The 13,276-nt window shown below is 45.4% G+C and overlaps 1 protein-coding gene across 1 annotated transcript in view; it reads right to left on the bottom strand.

Moving 5' to 3' along the window:
• Positions 1-12,472, bottom strand: part of atp9a (ATPase phospholipid transporting 9A) — a 286,828-nt gene extending 274,356 nt beyond the window's left edge. Inside the window, exon 1 of the mRNA XM_072514714.1 lies at positions 12,327-12,472. Coding sequence (XP_072370815.1) covers positions 12,327-12,394 — 68 coding nt within the window. The 5' untranslated portion in view covers positions 12,395-12,472. The remainder of the gene's footprint in view (positions 1-12,326) is intronic.
• Positions 12,473-13,276: the final 804 nt, after the last annotated feature.

Raw genomic sequence — 13,276 nt, 5'->3', positions numbered from 1 at the left:
CATTCTAAAAGATCATCAGTTTGCCGTATCTTCCAATGTCAAAGGATCCTTTAAAATTCCACGATCCAGATCCAGTGCACCCATCTTCACCAAAGCTAAATCAGTTCTTGAGCAACATCCTCAACTAAGCCTATCAGCAGCAATGGATGAAAATGATCAGATTCTGGTGTATTATTTACCTTCAGTTTCCTAAATCTTCCTCCTCTGCCTCCCTTTGTGATACAACAGGTTTCCAATCTGCACCCATCCTTATAGCCCGCTCTCTATCCAGGAGTGTCATCACTCTTCTAATTGTAAAGACCGATAGAAAAGTGAAATGGAAGGAATATCCTGCCTGCATTGTTAGATGCATGACAAACTAAACCAATTTCTTCTCCTCAAGGGAAGCCAACTCATACTGAACACAGTACCATATCAGCAGCTTTTTGTTTTCTTCAACAAAATGTTTGAACCTGATTCCCTGCCTCCTCCAAACTGCCACACAGAAACATTTTTCAGAATGCATTTCTTGATAGTGATCACAAACCGGAACCTTTGTCAATTTTCTTTCCCCCCCCCCACCCCCCCCAGTCTGAGGAAATTGAAGCAAACTATGTTTCCCACTGCTATCTTAACTGGGGTCAGCTAATGGAATGCAGCACTGACAACCTACTGACCTCGATAGCTCAAATACCCCTCAATACACAGCGTATGCCCACTGAGCCAACACAGGACTCATCATTTCTAAACTTGGGGACTCTGACCGCAGGTCATGGCTGCAATTAATTGATATGGAGTAGAAGGTCCCATTTACACTAACGTATCTGCTAAGATCCTAAAGGAACCACAAACGTGGAAGATAGAATAAGGCTTGGTTTTAATGGTGTCACACAGGTGAACTGTCTACCAACCCTCGGTGTTCAAATTCATAATTGAAGAATAGATGCACAGGCATGGTACCCAAAAGCATCTACCATCCACTGAACTGCACCTACCATACATCACTAAGTTCTAAACAGCAGGGTGTGGCAGGAGGACAAGTAGAAGAGAAAGAAAAAGGACAAGTCTTGCAGTTATAATTTTGGCTTCTCACAATGCTATTTGTGAGAACAAGGCAGCTCCCATAAGCAGAGCCATACCTCCAAGGAATTGAAACTTAGGAGGATCGATTACCAAGCTCCAGGATTAACAATTACTCATTTCTCAAGTTACAAAGCAGGAAAAAAACACACATCAAAAGCCCATCGTACCCTCCTCATGGCCACCCTAATAGATCATACACTTCATATTAGACTACAAATTGTATTTATTAGAAGATGTATACAGAACTAAACTATATTGGCAGGCAAACAGAAGTACAATACTTCGCTTTTACTGGTGCAGTAAACCATTTGCTAAAGTTAAAACAATAACATATTTTGAATTAAACTGAGTCTCTTTAAAGATTATGTTTGGAGCATTCCTTTACCCCTCGAGAATTTTACCTCACAGCAATGATTTGCAGATAAATTGTTAAACCAATCAGACAAGATATGGACAACGGCTGTCATTGATATATTTCATCCAGGCAGCTTCTGACCTCAGATCAAAAGTAGACTTATTGCAATAGACATGTCTTTGAAGAAACCCCAAATTCTCTCAGTGAGCTGGTCGTCAATATTAATTACTTTCATCAGAGATGGGAAATAAAACTCCTCTACTTCTATCTGAGGAATTCCATTTTACGTCTGACATGCCACCACCTCCCCTAAGAAACATGATGTGTGTGCAAGCTATGGCATATTATCAAATGTTGCATAGACCAGACAGAATTTCTATTCTATACACATGCACGCACACATACTCACATGGAGAAACAACAACATTTCAAATCATAACTTAGACAAAATTCATCTGAAGTGACATTTTATAACATAATGCAGGACACCGCCCATATCTGTTCAGACACATCATTCTACAAAGCGAAAGGATGTAACTTTGCATTCCTAATATCTTCATTTTCCCAGTCTATTTCAGTGTCATGACTTTCATCCATTGGGGAATACTTTACTGAGCAGAAATATATAATCAATAAACCTGTAATTTTGTTTCAAATTTATTAACAGCGAGCTTCATTTAAATAGCACCTTTCATATAGAATGACAAATAAATGAGGAAGACAATCCAAAGGTGGATCCTTAGAGGATTCCAGCACCAACTGTATGGGAGTGGGAACATTATTCAGCAATTCAGCTGGGGCTGTTTACCACAGGGCTAAATTGCTGGCTTTGAAAGCAGAACGAGGCAGGCCATAGTTCGATTCCCGTAACAGTCTCCCCGAACAGGTGCCGGAATGTGGCAACTAGGGGCTTTTCACAGTAACTTCATTTGAAGCCTACTTGTGACAATAAGTGATTTTCATTTCATTTCAATTAAACAATCTTAGAATAGGCTTGTCTAAACTTGTTGAATATTTCATAAATTCTACTACTGTTGATTTGGGCGATGCCTCTTTTAATTTCACCTCCATTGATTCAGGCTGATTCATCCTACCTCATGGTATGTCCATAAACCAGAAGAACAAGTCTGCATCCAGGATGCACAGACAGGTAAAATGAAAATGCATAAAAATGCATGGACACATAATTGGACCCTCTCCCTTCTTTAGTTGTTCTATATTAAAGGTGCTATATCAATAACATTCTTGGTGTCTTGATCTTTAATTACAGACTAAAGGAATTGGATTAACAACATGGATGGATCCTGCTGAACTGTTTTCAGACTCTGTACACAGGGCTAGGTCTATTCATCTGCTGTTAAAGAACCTGACCAATCTTTCCAAAAGGTGTACAGCTCACCTTCAGCAGGTGCATATTTAGAAAACCCATTTGCATTCCACATAATGTCAATGAGGTGAAAGTGACTGCCTTGACATCAAGGCAGCAATTGGCCAAGTGTGGCATCAAGGAACCCTAGCAAAACTAGAGCCTTTGGAAATCAGGGGGAAATCTCTACTGGTTGGAGACATACATCGCACAAAGGGAAACTGTGGGCAATCATTTCAATTCTAGGACATCACTGCAGGAGTTCCTAAGTGTTCCAGGTCCAACCACCTTCAGCTGCTTCATCAATGACCTTTCTTTCATCATAAGGTCAGAAGTGGGGATGTTCACTGATAACTGTACAATGTTCAACACCATTCACAAGTCCACAGACACTGAAGCAGCTTATCTCCAAATGCAGCAAGACCTGGACAATATCCAGGCTTGGGCTGACAAATGGCAAGTACGATTTGCGCCGCACAAGTTCCAGGCAATGACCTTCTCGAACAGTGAGAATCTAACCATCGACACTTGACATTTAATGGCATTACCATCACTGAATCCACCAGTATCAACATCCTGGGAATTACCATTGACAAGAAACCGAACTGGTTTTGTCATATAAATACAATGGTTACGAGAGCAAGTCTAGGCTAGGAAACCTGTATCGCGTAACCCACCTCCTGACTTCCCAAAGCCTGTCCACTATTTATAAGATACAAATCAGGAGTGCAATGGAATAATCTCCACTTGCCTGGATGAGTACAGCTCCAACAGCACTCAAGAGGTTCAAGACAATCCAGGGAAAAGCAGTCCGTTTGATGGGCACCACTTCCACAAACATTTGTCTCTCTATCACCGATGCATAATAGCAGCCCTGCATATTATCAACAAGATGCACTGCAGGAACTCACCAAAACTCCTCAGACAGCACCTTAAAAACCCAAGACCACTACCACCTAGAAGGAAGAGGGCAGCAGATACATGACAACACCACCACTTGGAAGTTCCCTTCCAAACCACACACCTTCTTGACTTGGAAATATATCGCCGTTCCTTCACTGTCACTGGGTCAAAATCCTGGAACTCCCTCCCCAACAGCACTGTGGGTGTCCCGACACCACGGGCGCAATTCTCCGAGCCCCGCGCTGGGCTGGAGAATCGCCGCAACCGCCCCACAATGCCCCGGCGCGACGCGCGATTCTCCGAGGCCAGGGGCGCCAATTCTCCGGCCCGGATGGGCCGAGCGGCCGCGCGGATACAGCAGAGCCCGGCCGGCACCATTCAACCCTGGTCGCTGCCGGCGGGAACTCTGCGTGAGGGGTCAGGGGGCGGCCTGAGCGGCGGGGAAAAGCGCTCCTTCACCGGGGGGGCTCCAATGGGGTCTGGCCCGCGATCAGGGCCCACCGATCGATGCTTCGGCCTCTCCCCCACCGGGCCTACTTTGTTGCGCGGCGGCCGCTGCACCCCGACGCCATGTTGAGATGTTGAGTCGGGGCCGGTGCGCTGAAGAAGTCCCCCGTGCATGCGCAGGTTGACGTGGCCCAACTGCGCATGCGCAGATTGCCGCGGCGCCCATTTGCCGCTGGGAAAGGAGGCTGGAGCAGAGTGAACCACTCCAGTGCCGTGCTGGCCCCCTGTGGGGGACAGAATCGGTCGTCCTCGTGCCCGTTTCGTGCCATCGTGCAACGCGACGCCGTTCACGACGGCGCGAACACTTGGTCTCCATTTTGGAGAATTCCCCCCCCCCCCCCCATAGTACTGCAGCAGTTCAAGAAGCCAGCTCACCACCACCTTGTGAAGGGTTATTAGGGATTGGCAATATATACTGGCCTAGCCGGCAAAGCCCACATCCAATGAATGAATATTTTTTGAAAAACTATATTTACCATAGGGTATTTCAAATTAATGAAGGTGAGTCGCCAAATCATTAATGATATAGTTCTGACAGAGGGTCTACATTTGAAGCTTTCAACTATATTTTCTGTTTATGGATTAGCAATTTCATATCACACCAAAACACCACCCACCATAAAGCAATTACTGTATGTATCTTTTAATTTACTTAATGGAGCCATGTCATCTATAATCATTCTTTCACAATACAATTAACAAAAATGGTATTGCCAAATCCAACAGTATTAATTACAATTAAATTGCAATTACACTTAACGTTGCCCATCGTTGGTGCACAAGACAGTCTAATTTACATGTCTGACAATCCTTCTTACATGGCAACATCATAAACAGATGCTGTGGTGCAAGGAAGGAAGTGAAAAATATGACTTAAAAAGCACAGATCAAAATTCTGATCTCGTTATGTCCCATATTAAAACATTTGTAAATCACACCTTTGGTTTTCCTGTTCCTCATGTACACAAATAAATACAAACACACAAAGAAGAATGGCTGAAATTAGAATCTTTTCTTGTCTGTTTCATATTGATAGAAATCATAGAAATTACAGTGCAGAAGGAGGCCATTCGACCCTTCGACTCTACACTGGTCCCTGAAAGAGCACCCTACCTAAGCCCACATCTCCACCCTATCCCCGTAACCCAGCAATCCCACCTAACTTTTGAACACTACGGGGCAATTTAGCGTGACCAATCCACCTAACCCACCCATCTCTGGACTGTGGGAAGAAACCGGAGCAACCGGAGGAAACCCATGCAGACACGGGTGAACGTGCAGACTCTGCAGAGTGACCCAAGCCAGGAATCGAACCAGCGTCCCTGGTGCTGTGAAGCAACAGTGCTAACCACTGTGCTATCGTGCCAATAGTTTGCTGGTTGCTGTCTTTGACTCTTTTTTTCACAGTTTTTGTTGCTAATTTCCTTTTCAACTGTTCATTTACTTTTGGCTCCTGCAATTTCCACATTAATCTTTGTCTGCTCACAAGTTTCCTTCTCAGCCCACTTCCCCTCATTTGCTCCAGTCTGAATTCTCGCCTCCTAAGGGTAAGTGCACATATTACAATAAACAGTCAAAAGTTATCATGGAAAACACACAGGCTAGCTTAGTTGCATATATTCTCCAAGAATATCAACATTCAGGACAGCTGACCTGAGTACTTGAAAGCCCTATGTACCAGGTAACCTGAATAATTCCTTCTCCAATGGCAGGTCTTTTTCACAGCGATGTGAGTGTAATTTGATCACAGAGAGCTAATTTTAACCAGATTATTTTCTATTGCAATGAATAGAAATTATTTTGCATCTCAATGGAAATTTTCATCAGAGCTTAACTCTGTGGTCTCCATACGAATTTAGAGCATTAACAAACCCATGGGCATTTATTCAGCTGTAAAAAGGACATAAAGTGACAGGGGCTGAGCACAAATCATAAATTTTACTCAGAAGCAAGCCTTTGTCTGGAGACAAAACATAAAGACTATTCCTTCTGCAAGAATTAACAAGCACTTGTCAAAATCATGGGCGAAATTCTCCGGTATCGGTGCGATGTCCACCGACTGGCACCCAAAATGGCGCAAATCAGTCGGGCATCGCGCCGCCACAAAGGTGCGGAATGCTTCACATCTTGGGGGGCCGAGCCCCAACCTTAAGGGGCTAGGCCCGCGCCGGATTAATTTCCGCCCCGCCAGCTGGCGGAAAAGGCCTTTTGTGCCCCGCCAGCTGGCGTGGAAAAGACATCTCCGGGCGGCGCATGCGCGGGAGCGTTAGCGGCCGCTGACGGCATTCCCGCGCATGCGCAGTGGAGGGAGTCTCTTCCTCCTCCGCCATGGTGGAGACCATGGCAAAGGCGGAAGGGAAAGAGTGCCCCCACGGCACAGGCCCGCCCGCGGATCGGTGGGCCCCCATCGCGGGCCAGCCACCGTTGGAGCACCCCCCGGGGCCAGATTGCCCCACGCCACCCCCCCCCAGGACCCCGGAGCCCGCCCGCGCCGCCTTGTCCTGCCGGTAAGGTAGGTGGTTTAATCTACGCCGGCGGGACAGGCATTTTAGCGGCGGGACTTCGGCCCATCCGGGCCGGAGAATCGTGGGGGGGGGGCCCGCCAGCTGGAGCGGCGCGATTCCCGCCCCCGCCGAATATCCGGTGCCGGAGAATTCGGCAAGCGGCGGGGGCAGGATTCACGCCAGCCCCCGGCGATTCTCCGACCCTGCGGGGGGTCGGAGAATCTCGCCACCTGTCTCCATTTTTTTCCAGCTCTCACCATTTTCTCATTTGACCCCATCACCGAATTGTATATTTATTCCTATCCTAGTTTAATTGCTGCTTTCATTCAAGTTAAAATTCACATGTATTTCCAATTACCTACATCTCTTGTCCAAATAATTTTTTACATTTTAAAATTATATTTTTCTGGTGTGTTTATGATCTGTTGTCAGATGACTGCTACAAGCAGATTTCAAAACATGTGGTTTTGAGAGTGTGTCATGTTAGAACTTAAACTCCAATTGTGATGAGACTGAGACCTCACCCAGTATATATATATATATTTATAAACTATGTAGCGATATGCTCATTGCTAGCTCTAAAAATTTCAAACTGAACAAAATGGCTGAACCTACGTCTGTCTGTGACCCGGACAAAAGAACCTACCTACACAGAAACTTAGAAAATAGGAGCAGGAGTAGGCTATTCGGAACTTCGAACCTGCTCCACCATCAATTATGATCATGGCAGATCATCCAACTCTATAACCAGTTCCCGCTTTCCCTCCATATCCTTTGATCCCTTTAGCCTCAAGAGCTTTATTTAACTCCTTCCTGAAACTTACAATGTTGTGGGAGAGAATTCCACAGGCTCACCACTTTCTGGGTGAACAAATTTCTCCTCATCACAGTCCTAAATGGTTAACCCTGTATCCTTAAACTGTGAGCCTTGGTTCTGGACTCCCCGCCATCAGGAACATCCTTCCTGCATCTACCCTGTTTAGTCCAGGCGTAGTCTCACCAAGGCCCTGTATAATTGCAGCAAGACATCCGTGCTACAGTGCTTGCATCCTCTCGCTATGAAGCCCAACAAACAATCTTTCTTCTTTACCAACTGCTGCACCTGTACGCTTACATTCAGTGACTAGTGTACAAAGACACCCAGGTCTCGTTGCACTGTCCCCTCTCTCAATCTATAGTCATTCAGATAATAATCTGCCTTCCTGTTTTGCTCCCAAAGTAGATAACCTCACATTTATCCACATTATACTGCCATGCATTGCTCACTCACTCAACTTGTCCAAATCACACTGAATCATCTCTGCATCCTCCTCACAGCTCACCCTCCTACTCAGCTTTGTGTCATCCGCAAATTTGGAGATATTACATTTAATTCCCTCATCTAAATCATCAATATATACGGTGAATAGCTGTGGTCCTAGCACTGATGCCTGCGGGTACCCCACTAGTCATTGCCTGCCACTTGGAAAAATACCGTCTTAATTCTACACTTTGTTTCCTGTCTGCCAAACAGTTTTCTATCCACCTCAATACACTAACCACAATCCCATGCACTTTAATTTTACATGCTAATCTCTTCTGTGGAACTTTGTCGAAGGCCTTCTGAAAGTCCAAATAAATCACACCCACTCGCTCCCTCCCACCAACTCTGCCAAACAGTTTTCTATCCACCTCAATACACTAACCACAATCCCATGCACTTTAATTTTACACGCTAATCTCTTATGTGGAACTTTGTCGAAGGCCTTCTGAAAGTCCAAATAAATCATATCCACTCGCTCCCTCCCACCAACTCTACATCCCTGAAGAATTCCAGCAGATTTGTCAAAAATAATTTCCTTTTTGTAAATCCATGGTGACTCTGTCCGGTCCTGCCACAGTTTTCCAAGTGTTCTACTATAATAAATATTTTATAATGGACTCTAGCATTTTCCCCACCACCGGCATCAGGTTGACTGGTCTATAATTCCCAGTTTTCTCTCTACCTCCCTTTTTAAATAGTGGGGTTACATTAACTCCAATCCATAGGATCTTTTCCAGAGTCTCTCGATGACCATCAATGTATGCATTTCGAGGGACACTTCTTTTGATTCATTCATGGGACATGGGCATCACAGGCTGTGCCAGCATTTATTGTCCATCCCTAATTGCCCTCTAGGGGGAAGTTAAGGGTCAACCATATTGCTATGGGTCTGGGGTTACATGTAGGTCAGACCAGGTAAGGATGACAGATTTCCTTCCCTAAAGATCATTAGTGAACTAGGTGGGTTTTTGCAACAATCGATAATGATTTTGGAGGGCAGCATGGTGATGCAGAGGGTTAGCCCTGCTGCCTCACGGCACTGAGATCCCAGGTTCGATCTCGGCTCTGGGTCACTGTGGAGTTTGCACATTCTCCCCGTGTTTGCGTGGGTTTCGCCCCCACAACACAATGATGTGCAGGGTAGGTGGATTGGCCATGCTAAATTGCCCCTTAATTGGAAAAAATGAATTGGGTATTCTTCATTTAAAAAAAAAAAAATCCCCAACACCAATACCCTACTAATACTGATTTCCTTCAGTTCCTCCCTCTCACTAAACACCCAAACATTTCTGGTACGTTATTTCTGTCCTCCTTTGTGAAGACAGAACCAAAGTATGTATTTAGTTGGTCAGCCATTTCTTTGTTTGCCATTATAAAGTCCCCTTTTTCTGACTGTCTTCATCAATCTTTAGTATTTGTGTATTCAGGAAACTCACACATCATTATTCCTGAAGAACCACTAACTGCTGTGGACTACACAGACCAAATTCAAACAGAGCTATACAAAGGCCATCTGCATTCTATTACTCAGGTTAGCCAACAGGAGTCTGGTTGTTTGCTAAGGCAAAGGGCCCCACAAAATTCCTTTCAATTCTTAATGGTTGGGACATTTAATGATCTTGGGTCAGATGAGTGATGACAAGGTCTTTTGTCAAAGACAGTATAGAAACGTGGGAGCCATGTCACATGGGCCTCTGGCTTGCAGAACTGCAAAGTCTCAGTCTTCGTTTTATCATCTGACTAGCAGCCTCACAGACAAGGAACTCTGGCCACTGGTCACCTGGCCCCATTTGCATTGCTCCTGTTAAAAATCCTATACCATCACCTACAAGGCTGATTCATCTCTGCATGCCTATCTCATTGTGTGAAGTCAACACCACCAGTAAAATGAATTGTACAGCACTGGTTTTCAGTCTGGCGACCTGCGTTAAGGAATACCTCATTGGACTTTGATTCTGGACTCTGGAACATATGTGAAACAATATTTATTTTCTCTGGTCTCTGCACTGTAAATCTTTATGTTCTCTATAGAAGTGCAAAAGAGGCAACATTGTGACCCTCCGCCCATGTTTGTGGGTATGCAAATAAACTAACCCTTTGAGTTCATCCTATCTCAAGTTTGCTGTGGGATTATTAATAGAAATGGGATCAATCCAAAACCGAGGGGTTGGGAAATACACCACCACTTATAAAAGGAAGCAAATAAAAACGTCTTTCTATATGGATGGGTGGTGAGTGGAGAAATTAGTTTAGTCCTGTCCGTAACACCTACTCAAAGAGACTGGAATAAGCCAATTAGAGCACAACCTGACACAGCAGAGAAGTGCTCTCTTAAAAGCTCCAGGCATCACTTGTTTTCTGTTTTGTAGGAAGCTGCTAATAATACTCAAGTCCAAAATACTCATTCTCTTATTACTGTGGAGATCAAGGTAATACCTCACGCCACATCATGTCACTCTTTGAGCAGGATATTCCCACAGACTCCAGGATTTGATGTCAATAAGAAATGGTGGTCACAAGCCTGCACTTGCCGGGAGCTAGGTTGGCAGAGCTGTTTTCCTGGAGGTCATCTTCAAATTGGCCGCCTCTGCGCTCATTGTCCAGTTGAGGATGGATGGTTTGTTATAAAATCCAAAGAAGGTTAGGGCCATCGGACAACCCCCGGCCTCATATGGCACGCACATTCCCCATTGAATAGAGCCTCTGGCTTCAATGACCCTCCAACCTGCTGAAAGGAGCTATACCTATTCAACTGATGGTCTTCACACAATGCAGCGCCACCCTCCCCAAATCTTTGGAGTAGGCTGCCAATGCAGCCCCCCACTATTTTCCCATTTTGCCTTCCCCGCAAACCCCCTTTCCCTCAGCTTGCCGCCACCGGGCTGGGGAACTTTTAGCCTTTGGTTTCTGGTTCTAATGGGCAGGTCACAGAGTAGAAAAAGAAAAGGTTTACACACGAGTGCAAAATGAAGCATTCTCACAATTGATACTGGTGGATGTATGTACTGCAACCAAAATGAAAGGCATCATAATGCACCTTATAGAGAAATATGATCCAATATGTGGAAAACTGCAACTGCAGATGATTGACACTTCAGGTGCATATCTTGACAGGGCAACTCCAAACACATGCTCTCAGAAAGCAAGTTCACTGGTCTGACCGGGTGTTGTGCAAGCTCATTGTTTTCAATGTGTAGCTTGAAGAGGGCTGAGCGGTGCGCTGCCATTTATTGATCAGAGCATATCTAAACTCAGGCCTGAGGAGGGGTTGGGCCCAGCATTTGATTTGATTTTTTTTTTTTACGGGGTGACGGTGGGAGAGCAGCAAAGAGCCAGAGCGACATTGTGGAAGGGAGTGACAGTGTGCGTGTTCTACCCTGAAACCAAGGTACATGACAGAACCATGCGATCATCAGAATATTTGGGCAGGGGTCACCATAGAAACACCACACCCCACCAAAAAAAACCCTTTTAACAGATCAGGTTCCCGTCCTGGAATATGACGGCCTCTCGCTAAATGACCAGAGTTTCTGATTGTCGGTGAGGGACAGTTTCATTTCACACAACAGTATTTTCACACGTTGCTGCTCTGATTGATCGAGGCTGCTGAAGGGTGCGCCACACTCAATGGCGGTAAACCAGGAAGAACCTGCCAGGAAATCCTCCCCCTCCCCTGCACACAACAACCAAACTGATCCCCCACATCCCCCCCCCCCCCTCCCCCAAACCTGGGCAAGGGGCAGCACCGACAGAAAATATTACTTCAAAACACCTGCAACTCGACCAGCCACAGTGACATCTGTAAACAATTTATACACAAGAGAAATCTCTGCCGCTCGCCCGAAAAATTTGCCTATGTGTGAGTGTGTGTGGCTGACAAGAGGAGGAATCCCAGTCTTTCGGCTTTTCCGAGTTAACAACAACCTTTTCCTCTATTGCTATAAACAACCCTGACATTCCCCGGCTGAGTGCTGCACGCAGTTTAAATAGATAGGTTTAATTTTATTTATATGGGTATTATAAACAACTCGATGACAAGTCTCCCCCCTTTCAGGTCTGAATGGATTGAAGCTACAAGCTGGAGAAGGGTCAGCCAACCACTCCACGCCGCCCCCAAAACCACCCACCACAATACAACACCCATCGCCAGCTCAGCCTCGGGATAAAGGCGAGGGGGAGCTGACAACCAACATTCCAGACCCCGAGATGTATCACATTATTTACTGTATGTTTTATTTTATTTTTTTTAAAACACAATCTCTTCAATCCGAAACTACAAATAAATAAAAGCAAACGAGGGCAGTTTTTTTGTTGCTGGTCTCTTACCCGCTCCTCTGTTTGGAGTCATGGATTTTCTTGTGGCGGACAGGCTGCAAAGGAATATTATCCGACATGTTTGCAGCACTGTCTCTCCCTCTGGTATTAGGTGGTGTAGTCTCTGCTGTCTACCCGGCAGCCTCTCTCTTTTCTCTCTCCTTCCCTCCCTCCCTCCTTGTCTGTCAACCTGCCAGGTTCGAACGTACGATGTGGGTACAGCCATGACAACTATTTGAAGCCAGCAATAGGCGCTCACGCACAGAAGAGACGGGCCTGACAGTGACTCGTTGAAAAAGCAGCGATAATGACTTCTGCGAGAAAATTCTCCGCATGCGGGAAGTGACTGCTTCTGCGATGTGATGATTTTAAAAATTCCAATTCAGGGGCAATTTAGCGTGGCCATCCACCTACCCTGTACATCTTTGGGTTATGGGGGTGAGACCCACCCACGCAGACACAGGGAGAATGTGCAAACTCCACATGGACAGTGACCCAGGGTCAGGATCGAACCCAGGTCTTGGCGCCGTGAGGCAGCAGTGCTAACCATATCTTCGCATCAAGAAAGTAGACATGATGGGCCAATTGGCCTCCGTCTGCACTCTAGCTGTCTGAGATTCTATTAAAATGTGATTTACATAAAAGAGTTGGCAATCCATTCCACAGTTGAATCCAAGCAATCCTAATCCAAGGTCAACATGCACTTTCTAGCAATTGTTTTTGACTTGTTATCATCATCGGGAGCCCTGACTGATGTTGTGCCCTCCCCTTGCTGAAGCAATAAAGCACCCACACCACTGTTCAGGCTTAGGTTTATTGCTTGAAAGTACACAGATTTAGGGGTGCATTGCTCTGAAGTTTAGTACTGCAACCAACCAGGAACTCACAAATTTCAAGGTCATTTAAGATGACAGTTTAGTGCATGATTTCATCATCGACTGTTCCACAATTCGAGGATCCAT

This window comes from Scyliorhinus torazame, chromosome 8 (genome assembly GCF_047496885.1).
Source record: "Scyliorhinus torazame isolate Kashiwa2021f chromosome 8, sScyTor2.1, whole genome shotgun sequence".
Classification (NCBI taxonomy): Eukaryota; Metazoa; Chordata; class Chondrichthyes; order Carcharhiniformes; family Scyliorhinidae; genus Scyliorhinus; species Scyliorhinus torazame.
This window is presented reverse-complemented; position numbering and strand designations above follow the sequence as displayed.